This window comes from Lichenostomus cassidix, chromosome 5 (genome assembly GCF_008360975.1).
Source record: "Lichenostomus cassidix isolate B80296 chromosome 5, HeHo_3.0, whole genome shotgun sequence".
NCBI lineage: Eukaryota > Metazoa > Chordata > Aves > Passeriformes > Meliphagidae > Lichenostomus > Lichenostomus cassidix.
The window spans coordinates 47,572,710-47,587,567 of NC_139486.1; the positions used below are offsets into that span (position 1 = coordinate 47,572,710).

The 14,858-nt window shown below is 44.3% G+C and overlaps 1 protein-coding gene across 3 annotated transcripts in view; it reads left to right on the plus strand.

The window, feature by feature from the left end:
- Positions 1–14,858, plus strand: part of SLC67A1 (solute carrier family 67 member 1) — a 57,704-nt gene that overhangs the window by 20,114 nt on the left and 22,732 nt on the right. For all 3 annotated transcript variants that reach the window (XM_085062900.1, XM_085062899.1, XM_085062901.1), the window contains 2 exons: positions 13,677–13,792; positions 14,281–14,391. In XM_085062900.1, the coding sequence (XP_084919026.1) occupies positions 13,677–13,792; positions 14,281–14,391 (227 nt within the window). The remainder of the gene's footprint in view (positions 1–13,676; positions 13,793–14,280; positions 14,392–14,858) is intronic.

Genomic DNA, 14,858 nt, shown 5'->3' on the forward strand with positions numbered 1-14,858 from the left:
TTGATTGGTTTGAAACCTCTAAGGTCAGTCCTGTTTCCTTAGATGAATGCCATAGATATGTCTGAATGGTGCCTCTAATTCTCTGCTGATATTTCACCCAAGTGTAGCTGTAGGGAAGGGTTTAATTTTATTTTGTCACCTTATCTCTGGGAACCACTTCAGTTCCGTTTCCATGACGTTCCTGAGAAGCGTAAAACTAGAAAGGGATTTATTGTGTCTTTGAACTGCCTTTTGCTCTGAGGAATGAGGATATAATTGTACTGTAGGGAGGACAAACTGAACATGTTCAGGCTTGTCCTGCCGGATCTTGCCCTGTTTCTTTTATTTTATTTTTTTTTCTTTTCCTCCTTGAAGCTAGCACTCATGACTGGGACTTTCCAGCCGATAAAGTCTTGGCTAGCCTCGGGGCTAATATGCTCCTAGCAAAACCAGCTCTCTGGCCGGCTGGATGTGCGGTTTCTTTTGATGCCAACAGGACCAGGGTTTGCCACTTTGTGTCTGCCACCAGAGCATCCATGTCTGTGTTCTCATTTGTGGAATGAGTACAGGGGGAGTCTCTGGCAGATGGCTTTCATATTCCCTCTGGGACAATTTTTTCCACATGTTTAGTAATCTTTGAATATTCTCTTCTCTTTTGGTTATGTTTGGATTTTACGAGAAGTAGGTCTGGGAAAGAAATTAAAGGCATATATTAACCAGACTTAAAGCAACCCACAAAGAACATCCCTAGAGTCTTCAAATTCCATGGTGCTTTGCTTTTAGGATATCATAGTATTTATTAATGTAGTTGAAAAACAGTATTTGTTAGCTATGTCTGTAAATATAATAAGTTGTGCTTAGTTTGTGTAATTCAATTTTTAAAAAATTGCCTTTGTTGGAGGCCACTACTAGACTTGATCTGAAGCAGGGATTAAAGGTAAAGATGGTACCAAACTCATAGCACCGTTTTTACTCAGCTGCTGCTATCTGATAATTTACTGAAAAGCAGTGAATCTCAGGTCCTTTCCTGCTGCTAATCACTATTTTTATGCTCTGGCTGGGCTCCTTGTATTGGGTGCTGCCATTTTGATGGGGATTGGCAGCCATGGCGCCTACACTGCTGACGTTGGGGCCTGGTCTTAAACCATTTTCAGCTTTTAATGAGTTTTATCTTTTCCATGATGCCCACAGTTGATCTTTTCCAGGCCCTTTTCCATGATGCCCCCTGTTACAGCCAGGATTGCATCTTTTCTTACTAATTCCTTAGGATCTGCATTGCTTGTTTGAGTCTCACCCTGTGGTTTTCACTCAGTCCTTCCTCAGACAAGTTTCCATTGACTCAAATTCATGTTTAAATTGAGTCAGGGCTCTAGGATGTGTCCCCAGGGCAAAGCCTCTTCCTGGGGCAGCTGGTTCTTGTGGAGGTGGGCCACCAGTGTACAACGTCAAGGCTCCTGGGGAGGAATTCTTGAAACAGTAATAGGGATGTCACACATTTCCAAAATCGACGTGTGTGTGCTTCTCTCATCAGTGGTGTTGTAATTTGGAGGTGCTGGTGTTGTGTTGTCATGGTGCTGCAAGACACAGCAAGTTGTGAGTTCCCATTGAATCACTGTTATGTCTGGGCTAGAAAATGGCTTTTGGGGGATCCAGGGAAAAGAAAGAGGAGAGGAAAATTGTGGTAGTCCAGATGGAGCACTAAACTTACATGTGAGACACCTTATTTTCAAGGCATGTTTTTTCCACCATGGTCTTAATGGGATATTACTAAGGCATTCAGCTTTTCTGAGTTTCATTTCCCTGTGAGTACATCCGGGGTGTTTGCACCACCACTACCCACAGGGATGTTGTGAAGATCAATTGTTAGATTTGAAGTGTGAGGTTTTCCAGCTGCCACTGCATTAGGTCTGTTTCTGTAGGTAGCAAAGGAAAACTTTATAACAAGACTCTTGCAAGGACTAATGCAGGCCCAGGTCTGGGGATTTGTGTACTTTGGACACCCCAGTATTTCCCTGGTGCTGTACAGATGTATGTCCAACAGGCTTGGCAGCACTCTGAAGTCCTTGTTTCCACTGGTTTTGCTCTGCTGAAAATAAAAGTGACGTGAAATGCAAACATATTTTTTTCCCCTGTGCACTGAAAAGAAAAAAGCCAACAATCTCAAGGTAAATAATTTCCTAATCAATAAGTTTGTCTGTTTAAGTGGACCTCTTTGGTGCACTGAAAGCAGCCAGCTTATGTAAGGCTCCAGGATACCACAAGCACCAGTCTAAGATCGTCATCACTGCTGGCTAATAATAACATGGTCCCTTGCTGCCTCCAATTACCTGCTTATAGCACCTGAAATACAGGTGTTCCCTAGGATGTCCTGCCAAAGAAGTGTGTGGCCTCTGGCTCTTCCACAACCAGATGGCTTGAAATGTAAATCTTGCAGCCACAGCAAACCCCAAGTGCGCAGCGGGCCGGCGCTTTGCCTGGCACTGCTACAGCAATGGATAATCTGAGGTTTCCAAACTCCTCTGCAGACAGCTGGCGGCTCACACCTTGCTCACCCCTCCTTATTTCCAACTGCTAATTTGCAATTAAGCGCAACTAAAAATACAGTAAACACTCTGCTCACAGTTTTCCATACGAGTCCATGAGGTAGCTTGCTGTTGCTGCCATGTGGTGGTGAGCGGAGCAGGCTTGCGCCGTGAGCGAGCGGCTGGGTGGAGAGCTGCCCATGAGGCTGCCTAAGATGTGGTTCCCACTGAGTGCTCCCACAAATACCAGTTCAGCATCATGCAGCTGATGCTAACTGGCATCTCTGTAGGTGGTCTCTGTAGTGGGGCCAAGATGAAACGTGGTGTGAAGAAAGAACCGAGCACTTTCTCTCCCTGAGGGGAGTTACTCCAACCGAGAGTGAAGGTGTGTGAGGCAGAGCTCGAGGTGCAGCTGCTGCAGCAGGTCTGCAGCTAAAGGATATTCTTGTTCAGGGCTTTGGCAATGCTGGAATCCACTGAAATACGCAGGATGCATAGAAGACCCTGCAATTTGACTGGTATGAAATGCATTAAATTTGCTTTCAATTCATTGCCCCAAAATGTGCGAGCAACTTTAATTAATATTGGATGTGCTTTTTAACGCAAACAAATTATTTCCTACTATGCTAAACAAAGTAGTTGAAAATACATCACTCAGTGAGAAGTTTCTTAGCCATTCCTTGGCTAGTGTTTCCTCTACCAACTGTGTAGAGGAGAAAGCTCCTACAATTTGCAAATGCGAAACACAGAGCAACCTCCTTTCTGAATTTATTTAACATGCAGAAACCATTGTCATTATGGATGAGGGAAACAAAGTATTTAATTGGAACAGCAGTGAGACCACTCCTGGTTTGGGCATAGGAAGCCTGCCCAAACAAGCAAGCTGTGCACCTTCAATTAATGGTTTCGCCCATTATTGAAATGGAGTGACTCACTCATCTCATGCAAATGCCTCCTTCTGGGGTCAAACTCTTCATGAAATCAAATCAGCTGCCCCACAGCCCTCAGGTTCTGTCTTTGCTGGAGAAGGGATTGTTTTCAAGGGGCCTGTTGTGCAACTGAAGAGGTTGCAGTGGGATGCTGGAAAGTCTCCCACCTGACCTGTGAAATGTCTTATTTGTGACTTTTGGGTATTAGTGTTTGAACACTGCTTGCCATACAAAATTAGTCCTAATGAGTCCTATTTCATTAAAAGGTCTTACTAGACAAAAGATCCTGGAGCCCTTGATGAAGCATGGCAAGGTTTTTCACACCTTGAGGAAGGAGGTGTTGGCTGCCACTACTTGTTCCAAGGCAAGATCAGTCTGTGCCATACCTCGGGTAGGATGCTGCATTTACAGTTACTTACCTCAAGGTAAAGAATCAACTTGTTTTGCCATGGATTACGTAGCTTAAAAATGTCATTCACGTGAACTCAGTCCTGGTGAGAGATGAATTTTAAATGTCAGACTTGGCTAGTCAGTGACTTTGCTATTTATTTACCTCAAAGCCTGTGAGTGTGGGGTGTGGAGGGAGTCCTTGCTTTTGTGTGACCCAAGGGTGGCTCTCAGGGATCATTGCAATAGCATCACCAGAGCCCTGCTTGCAAAAGGGCCTGACAGAGGGAGAAGCTAGAGTCCCAGCATCAGCCCACTGAGCTAGTTTGGTGGGCTGGTGCTAGGACACCTCCAAGACTGGCAAAATAGGTTGTTACCTGTGGCATCAGACTATCCGCCCTCAGTCCTGTTGTCTATTGCCTGTGCCAGAGTGTCGAGAAGACACAGTCTTTGCAGAAAGTCTGAGCATCTGGTGTCTGTGTCTGCTTTTGGAAAGTGGGAGAGGTCCTCTTGAAGTAGCAGTCACTGCCTGACTCCTTAGTGCCAGCAAAAAAGGCAGTGTCTTGCCAGAATTCTCTTCATGCTTTCTTTGCCAGCCAAATCCTACCCCTTCCCCTGGCAGGAGCTACCCAGACTCCACCCCTCATCCTTGGGCAGCAAAATTCAGCTCTGCCCACACAGTGCTTTGAGCCAGCTTTGAGTGAGCGAGTGCATCATGATGGGTGAGAGGTAACAACTACAACCGATGCCAAACTCGCAGATCTTCCAAAGCCACTGCTGTGAGTCGAGACTTGACTGTGCTGGGAGTGCAGCTCAGGTTACTATAGCAAATCCTCAACAGTTTCCTGCCTAGCTGAGTCTTTTGGAGTCTGAAGCGTTGTAACCTCATAAAAGCTGGAAAAAGCTTGAACTCATTCAAAGATTATTTCACACCACCTACAGTACTCTATGAAGTCAGACATGCTGTAACCTATAATTAACGATGTGTTTGGTGGTGAATCACTGAGTAGTCTAGCAAGCTCACCTTCAACCAGTCTGTGTGTGGGAGTCCTTACCCAGCAACACACCCAAACTGAGCATTTTAATAATTTACCACATTCTGAGCTTGGAAGAGTAGTTTTTGTTGCTTAATGAAGTAATTTTTAAAAAAAATACTTAAAGGCTTTGCTTCCTGTTAGGGAACAAAGCCCCACCATGAAGGAGAGAAGGTGAGGGAGAGCCCCCAAAAATGATTAGTTTGTAATACTGCTTTGTATTTCTTTCTTTGGAGTATCCAAGAAAAAAGTGAAGAGATGGGAGATCGCATCTTTGTGTTACATTAAACACTCACTTGATAAGATACGTGAATATTTCTTGAACTGGAATGTGGCATTAACCTTTCCCAGCTGCATGTCCTCCCAAACACAAAGTGAGAGTTGTGGTTATTCTTATTTATTCTCTGGAATGTTTAAGGGTTGCAGGAAAAAAGCAGCATTTTCCAGGGAATGAGCAAAGATGTGCCTGTCTGGCTTGTGACGTGGTGGTGGGAGACATGGTTTTGATTCCCAGTGTAGAGAAGGAAATTGCACTTGCATCTCAATGTGATCTGCTGTCCTTATCCTTTCCCTGACAAAAATCATAGCAAGAATCCTAGTGAAGAGCAAGAGTAGGACAAACTTGCATAATACTTCTCTGATTACTTTTCCAGCCTCCAACTATTTTCAGCTCAGGGGATTTCCTGACATGAATGAAAGAATATGATTCGTGATGCTTTAGTAATCTTCAGTGCATCATTCTTCTAAGTGCTTATCTAATCTCTGCAAACCTTTTGTTTCCACAACAAACTCCACTGACCATCTACATGCTGCAAGAACAATTAGGCCTTTCTCTTTATTTTGAACCAGTCTCTGACAGTTTTATTTGGTGCTTCCTGGTTTTTGTGGTGGAAATGACCACAGCAGTCACTTCCTAACTGCCTGCTCCAGGTCTCTCAAAAGCTTGTGAAACTATATTATATGTCCCTTGGACATCTCCTTCCTGGGATGAAGGCTCTCAGCCTCCTCAGGCAAAAAGCCAGTCACCATGAATTGTTCTTGCTGCCATCCTCTGAGCCTGTCCTATTTCTTGGATACCTTTGTGAGTGGAGGGAACCAAGATTCCATGCACTATTCAAAGTCCTGGTGAACCAGAGGGTTATGGAGTGGTTTAATGAAGTTCTCTGTTCATTTGCTGTTTCTTTCCTGGCAATCCCTAATGTTTGATTAGCTGATGGTTTTGTGGAATAATCCGTGATAGTCCAAAAGTCTCATGCCTGAGTAAAAATAAGCAGTTCAGAAACTGTAATTTCATGTGTGAATTTAAGAATTGTTTAGCCTGCAAGCATCTAATCTAACTTTAAATCTAATCTGCATTGACTTTCAGCTGCTATGTTATTGCCCAATCCCTCAGCCCTGTAAGGGCCATGTGCAATTCCCCACTGGCTGTTCTTTTCCCCAGTACTCTCTAGTTGCATATTCTCAGAAAATTTTCTGACTTCACCACTGTGCCAGATCATTCACAGATAGGTTGAAGAGCACATGTCCCAGCCTCACCAGTGGGGTGCTCTGATGTGAGCACTGACCACCAGCACCTACTTTCTGATGCCTATCATGGCCTGTCCCAGCTCATCCAATATTAGCACTGCTGATCAAAGCCAGATGTAGCAAGCCCCCATTCAGGGAGTGCAGCTCATACCTGGTCCTTGTCTAGACTTCTCCATTTCTAGCCATACAGTGTGATACTTGTATATAAGGCACACAATGCCTCAGCCAGCCAGCTGGCTAGAATCTTTTGGGGAGTGCAACTTATTCCCCCATTTGTTATAAGTTCATGTAAATATGCAGGTGTTCAGTGAACCAAGACGCCAGTGGGACTGTCTATGCAGTGCAATAAATAGGGAAAAGCAATAATCACACATACGAGTGAAGCTTTGAATTAGGAAAGCGCAGTATTTGGAAATAGGGTATTTCTCCAGAAAACAGCACACAAGAATAAATGATACTCGAAATTAGTGGCAGATGATGGGCAAAGCGTGCGAATCCGCCCACATCTCATTGAAGCGCAACTGATACCCTCTTCCGGCAATTAGCTGAGTTCCGCAGATCAGCGCGGCGCTGGATCAGGCAGCACAACAGTCTGGCTGCTCCAGCTGCCTGAGAATCAGCATCCTGCCACAGGGATCTCCCTCACCCTCTGGCAGTGGGATCTGCCATGCCTGAGCTGAGCTGGTTCCTTCCAGCTGCTTTTCATTGCTAAGATTTTCTCTGCAGCAGGGACAGATCACTTTGTCGCTGCAGAGCCCCTGATGGACAGCCAGCCGCACCAGTGCCAATCTTCAGTATCCCTCCCTTGCCCAGTTCTGATGGAAACAGGTCATGGAGGCTGCCCATACCCCTCTCCATATTTTATTCCTTCTGCACCACACGAATTTTCCAGATGTGGCTGCCACTAGAAATAAGCAGTTGAATGAGCACTTGTCTGCGGGTGACTCATTCTCACCCTGTGAGGGGCTCTCTGGAGGGTGTGGATGTGAAGTCTCACTCCCTCCCTGGGCAGCCTGAAATGATGTCAAGCTCACCATAGTGAAAAAAGGCCTCCTGCTCTGCCCGAAGCAGTAGCAGCCAACTTCTGCTGCTCTTCATCTAAAGCATATGTGGCAAAAAGGACACCCTGATCACAATTTCCAGTTTTGTCAGAACAGTGAACTCCCCCCTTTTCCTGCTGATGCATGGGAGGGGGTGGCTATCCACTCGAGTTTTGTGGACACACAAAAACAAGACATCACACATGTCTTTGTGTGATGTTTTTTTTTCCATGAGGACAGGAGTAGGAACTGCATAAAGGAAGACTTGGGGTTTTTTGTTTTCCTCTCAGAGGCATGGATAATGTGATGGGTGGTGCCTCTCTGGTTGTGCTGCCTTGAAGACTGCTGAGCATTGGGTTGTCTGAGTTTGTGTGTTATTGTGCAGTTTCTTGCCCTGGGCTGTGGAAGCTGGACTAGCTCTGTACATTGGTATGAACATCCTAGGAAATGTGGGAAAATTCTGTAGGCTCAATAAGTCTTTTTTTGGTTGAGGCTTTTGTGGGTTTGTTTTTTTTAAGAAGGCTTGGTGAAATTTTGTGTTTGGGTTTTTTGGCAGGCTTTTTGGTTGGGTTTTTTTGGGTTTCTTTTTGTCTTTAGGCAGAATCTCAACAGTATAGACCAGACCACAATGTGTCAGAGATGAAATGCATTCAGAAAGCATTGTCAGGGCAGTCAAACAGATTTCCTTGAACAAAACCATCACTAATTTACAGAAAGTTATGCACTTAGTTTATGTATCACTAAGTTATCAGGAATACAGTGGTCACTGCTTGCTTTCTTACAGACCTCAAGCTGTTTACCAGAGTCGATGGTTTGGTGCCATGATTTCACCTGAACTTTCTTTTTTTCACCTCAGTTTTTTGCTTTGCTTTTCTTTTTAACTCACCAGTTTGGTTTTTTGTCACCCATAACTGCCCCTCTAAGGGTATGAGGGGATAGCGTGGCCAAACTGCAATCAAAGAAATATTTTGAGAGTCCTCTCAGAGCTGTTTAAGGAATCTGGGCCGGCGATGAATGCCGGCTTTATGCAGCGCAGTTTTGAAGTAGGAGTGAGTCACTAAAAAACAATCTGTGCTGTCTCCGTGTTCAACTTTGACTTTATTAAGAAAAAGAGAAAGAAAACAAACACAATCAACACAATCCCATTCACTGCAGAAATACACATTGATCCATAAATCCTCAGGGTATCATTGGGAACCGTTTCCTCCTCGAAAGAATCGCTGTATTGACGCAACACTTAATTGTGCAATTACACGCGTGCGTTCTTCTCCTGGGCTCTGCAGAGCAGGGCTCTGTGGCTGGAATGCTAATGGGAAAGCCACTGATACCATCTCGTGGCACACGAAGCCTGAATGCAGCCTCCTGGCTGGCAGCAGCCCCCAGGTTCCTGCCTCCATGGGTCTGTCCCAGGCTTTTCAGGCAGGAAATCAAAGATGGGAAGCATAGCCGAGCGAGGACTGGAGTTTGGGCTGCAGCCCAAAGCTGTGTCCCCTGTTGGTTTGTTGTAGCCATCCTCGGTGGAAGCAGCAGGTTCTGGTGCCCAATCCCTGCTTGGCACTGCCTGAGGGCTGTGGCTGGCAGGTACCAGTGGGAACTCTTCTCAGGCTCCCTGTCTGTGAGCTGAAAATATGCCTGGAAATCCGCCTGCAAATGCCTGGCCGGTGGCCTCGCTCCTGCTCCTGGTCCAGTGCCTGATGCCTGAGTGCTGCACATGCCTTTGTGGGATTGAGCTTTTCATGGACGTTTTGCAGAAAGCATTGCTTCAAAGCTACTGGGAAATGCTCTGCACATGTATTTGTACATATGTATGTACTTATCCACACCCACATGTACTTGTTTGGCGAGGCCCTGCTTTCCAAGAGCTGCGTTTGCTGTGAACTTCACCAGGTATTTCTGATGCTTCACGTGTGCCACCTCTGACTTCAGAGGCATGTGACAGGAGTTGGAGAGCCTCTGTGAGCCCTTGCTGTCACCTGAGCTACTGGCATGTCTTGATTCAGAGACTGAACTCTGATTGCATTTGTTTGGCTCATACTGACCCTGATGGGAGCAGGTTGTGAAGGAACGTGGAGTAGCTCCTCACTTTGCTGCTCCTGGGAGGTGTGGTGCAGGTTGGGATTTACCTGCCAGGGAATACAGGGGCTGGTTAAGTGTTAGATGAGAAGAAATGTAACCCTCCTCCAGCTGGCTTTGGATGATAGGATTTTTTTGGGGTCAATCTGTTTAACAGTACATTACTATGAATGGTTTTATGATCAATTCTGCTTTCCCACCAGCATTAAGGATCGAGTTTCCAGATGGCTAATCCTACCTGCCAGCCACTTGTCCTTTCTCCATGGCCACAGGCTACCAAGTGAGCCTTGCACTGGGCCACACCATGGATCCTGTGGCAAGTGGCTACCCCACTTTTTTAAACCCTTTAAAACTCTTTAAAAGGATTTTTAATGCATTTAATGCATCCACCACATTTTACATTTGGCTTTGGGAAAGTGAAAAGGAGAGAGTCTCGTTAGGTTGTTAAGCAGTGCTTGTCTGATATTATGGCTCCTGGCCTCCAGGTCCCTCTGCTCATGTTCTCTTCCTGTTTCTCTGTAAGTTTGAAGTCAGGACAAGCTGCAGCTAGTCATGTTGGCAAAAAATAGTCCTCCTTGAGCCTAGTTCCTCCTAGTCCTAAGTTCAAGTGTTTGCTCCCTGCAGCCAAAATCTTTGCATCCTCCTGAAAGCAGGAGCTTGGGACACATCAGTCCCACACAAGACAGGACAATGAGCTTATTCCTCTGTTTCATGGCAAGGCTGAAAATACAAAAAGAATAGTGGGCAGCTGTGGTGTTAGCTGACAGCTGAGAGGGACTCAGCTAGGAGAAATCCCCAGGGAAGATCAAGGAGGCTGCTGACAAAAGTCAGGAAGGGGCTCTCTCTCCAGATTAAAAAGCAGAGGAATTATAAATAACATGCTGAAGCACAGATAAAGTTACCCAAGCTATTTTGACCATACCGCCCAGGACAGTAAAGGCCCTTAATCTCTCATTAATCAACAAGAAGCTGGAAGAGTCCATACAATGAGCTCAGCTGCCAAAGCTGCTGTGCCCTTTTGCTCCCTTTAATTTAATTGTATTAGTCCTGCCCGCAGCCTTTGTTCTTCTGCCCTGCTCAGGAAATCTGCTGCTGGGTTTGGCAGGGCTCACTCTGGTTCCACATGGCTGGTTTGTGGACAGCCAGGAGGGATGAGAAGGAGAGCAGGAAGTGGAAGAGGATGGGAAAAGGTCCCACGGGAGCAACCTGCTTATGTACTTCATTTATCTTAATAGTGCCACTGTATCCCTTCCTGGTGGAGCTTCTTCCTGATAAGCCAAACTGAATGCAAAAGGACTCTGGCTGATATCAGCAGAGGTGGGAGTTCTTGCTTAAATTTTAAAATAAAAAAACAGGCAAAGGACCACGAGCCAGCTTTTTTGCAGCAGGAGCTACTTACCCAGCAGAGCATTGCTACCACTACCTCCCTTGGTTTCACTTCATCTCTCTTAAATAAGTGAACAAACAGATGCAAAAAGGACAGGTGAGTTATGTCAGATTTTAGCATTCATCCCTGCTGAAGGATGAGATAGCAGAGCAGCTAACTGGAGGGTGTACCTTCCTCACCTTTCCATCCAGGAATGACAGTGCTTTATGCATGGAAAATGATGGAGCACTTACAGAAAGACATGCTTAGGAAAAGAGATTTTCAGATGAGTTTGGGTGCTTCTGACTTGTCTGGGAAATACAGTTTTGAGCTCCATATTTTACTGGATTTCTCAGATGTCAGCGACCAGCCATACAAAATTCCACAAATCCCTTACATCAAGCCTAAGTTTTCCCAAATATGTAGACTGTCAAGCTTCTTCTCTCCCTTTCACAGCAGTGAGTTAACAGTCCTATGCTTGTAGTGAAGTAAGCACAGGGCATTGTTTGCTTACAGCATTATGGAGGGATCCTTCCATCATTGCTTCCTGTAATTCCTTTTGGATGTGAAGAATAAAACATATTTACAATGGTATGTGGGATTCTGGACAACCTCAGGAAGAAGTAGGACTGGAAAGGAAGTTTTTCTGGCTAATGAAAAATTTTGTGATGCGTTTTTTCCATATTAGAATGAAAGCTTGAAATAGAGAAACTCCCAGAAAAAAAAAAAAAAAAAACAACAAACCCCCCCCACAAAACCCCCAGACATTTAGCCAGCTGCAGCTACTTATTTTGGTTAATTTATCCTTTCTATTTTGTTAGTAAATTTACTTTATGTTGCAATGCAAAGGAGAAATTCTGGATATCTTGGATAAAAATTTTTGTCTGCAAATTTGACTTCAGTAGTTTGAGAACTGCTTGGCATATAATTTTAATTTAGAAAGTGGCAATCTGCTGCACTAAAAATGAAAAGTAATGATCCAGTAAATGACTAATTTTGTGGTCTGAGTTAATTAGTGAAGCAGCTTGGTGGATAGAAGGCAGCAGGTCTAAATTACTGTGCTAAGTCCTTTTGCAGAAAGATAATATCTGTCTTTGTTGTTTTAATAATAATTAATGAGAATTAAAATATTCAGCTGGGATTTCTGCTGTTACTATTAGCGGGAATATGTGTGTATATATATTTGCTCTTTGATGCTTTTCTTGCTTGTTTGCATCTCAATCCTTGCCTGTCTTGCTCTGTGACTTAAATACTACTCCAGAAATTATTCAGACTGCACCTTTGTCTAGCATGGAGGAAACTTGAGGCTTTTACAATTAGTGCTGGTGGTTATTCCATGAAAAACATCCACCATAGTCTGACAAGGAAATCAGCAGGGAGAAGCCAGGCAATAAGCAGTCTTTCATCAGGCTCACAGGGAGCATCAGCTGGGGGCTTGCAGCTCACTTTTACATCCTGTTTTTGGCAGCACAGGTTGCTGGGAATGCAGGGATGGCACAGTCACCTCCAAGTCTGCATGGACCTGCACAGCTCCAAAGCCTTCTGTGCTGAAATCCAGGCATAATTTCGCTGAGGTCTAAAATGCTTGCATTTTGATGCCTCCAAGGCACCATGGTGGTCATTTTGTCTTGTGCCCTACATGACACATCCTTCGGTGTTTCTGCTGGGCATTCCCACCCCAAGTCTGCTTTCTGCGGTTGGTTTTAAGCACATGTTTTAGGAAACCCTTTAACTAACTGGGTTCTCATGATGGGGGAGACTTTTAATGAGCTGGTTTAGTGGATAATTGCTCTCACTGTTAAAACACACTTCTCTCTGTTTTCAGCTTGCCTTCCCTCAGTTTCAGTCTTCCAGCCCTGGACTTTGCTCTACTGTGTTTGTCAAAATTAAAGCCCTTTAGAGTGTGGAATCTTCCCACATACCATTAAAGACTAGGAGGAGTCATTTCCTAATCTTCTCTTTTACGAGGACAGTGATAATTGAGGACTAATTACTGGCTCCATTGACGTTTTCTTTTCTTTGTTTGTGTTTTTTAGATAAATTGTAATCGTTCCTTTTTATCATTGTACAGCTATAGTTAATAATTACTGTTCACTGTGCCTGTAGCCAAGGATGTGGCCCCACTTCTGTTAAAGGTTCAATGTTTGGGGCTCTGAGGGACCAAGAAGGTGTATTGGTTTTGTTTTGGGCGTCTTTGGAGAAAAGTAAGTGCATCAGTCAAAATGCTGTTTACCTCCTCAGAAGGTTTTATAATCATGTTTTTTTTATTTTTAATGCCTCCTTGTAAATGGTATCATGTCTCTGGTGGGTTTAGTTCTGCTTGTAGGCTGTAGTCTACCATCTTTAATCATGTGGAGTACTTTCTTCACTTTCCTTAACTTCATTTGATTTCACTGAGAAACTTCAAGGAATGAGATGATACTTAGATGAATGGATTGGGGATTAGATGGGATTAGATGGATTCTAAGAAGCAGATACTGTGCTTTCTGTGGGAGGATTTCTGAAATTCATTAAACCAAGAAGAGCTCTTATCCCCTGACTTTTCCCTGAAATTTTTAGAGATTTAAAAGCACTGTATTATACCCTATTATTAATAAAAATTATAAACTATTTTGATAGCAGTAGCCATCTTTTGGTGAAATTTCAAACTGTGGTTATCCCAGCTGGCCATGAAAGGATGTGAGTGTTTTTTATAGCCTTACGTACTGTGACTTCAAGAGGAATTGTTTCTCATTCAAATGCCCAAGCCTTTACAGGGTGGAGGTATGAATATCTTGTTTATGGTATTTATCCAGTTACCTGTTTTTTTCTGTTTGCAGCATTTATGCTCCTACATATGTTGGGCTGGTGGGAAGCCTCATCAATATCCTGATAGCAGTGGTTTGGATCCCTTCGCAGACTAAACCAAAGTCAGACCATCATGAGACAGAGCACAGTAAGTATTTGGTGTTTCTGCTAAATAGTACATGAAAAGGGACAGGGGATTGACATGCTGCAAGAACTGCTGAAGGACCTTGGAGTTGCATTTAAGGGCAAAAAGGTCCCAGCCTTGAGATGCTGACACTTCAATGTCTAGGCTGTGCTTGTGGAAGCAATAATATATTATTCTGAATATAATGATCACTCTGCCATGTAGAGTTGCAATCCTCCAGCCCAGTGCTTGACATGCATTCAGAAAAGGTGACTGTGGGCTCCTTGCTGGGATTAGTTTGGTCTGACAGGGGAGGCAACCCCACTGTCTCAGAGGATTCCTCAACATGCAGACCTGGCAGCAGCTCCCAGCCTCCTGCCATCGGCACAAAGCTGCTGCAGCAGAGATGTGCCTTTTGGCTGGTGAACCTGAGCAGACTCTCAGAGTTTCTTACTTTCTACCCTTAACATGTATGGTGTAAACAGAGTATTAACCAATGGCATCTTCTGCAGGCACATCACAGTCTGGCAGCTTGTTTAGCATCAGAGAAATCCTGCGTCTGATGAAGTTTCCGGGAGTAATGGAAGTTTTCCTAGTCAAAGTCTTTGCTGGACTTCCCATAGGTAAATCTCACCCATTACTCATGACTGCTGATGGATTTAACATAGGGTGACACACACTGTAGACCAGCCTTGTCTCAAGTTACTGAAAGCATGTTACCTTTGGTCGTAGAGCAGTGAGGATTCACCTTCTGACTTGATGTTGGATGCTTTCAGATAGTCTCAGCTACACAGGGTCAGACCCCTGGGACTTAATGTCAAACACACTACTTGTCACAGGCTGCATCTGGGGCTTTTGGAAAATCACTTAATCTCTCCATCCCCTGCACTGAAAATGTTTTTTCCTCTTGTTTGTCATTTCTCTTTGGGCTGTAAGCTCTTCAAAGCAGAAGAAAATAATTTGTCCTCTGCCAGAAAAACTGAGGTCCTTCCTGATTTTACTTGGTGATTTTACAGTGTATGTGTATCCTAACCTTTTTCCCAGCTACTAAAAATAATTGGTGGATGAGAGGGTCAGGCTGCACATGGAG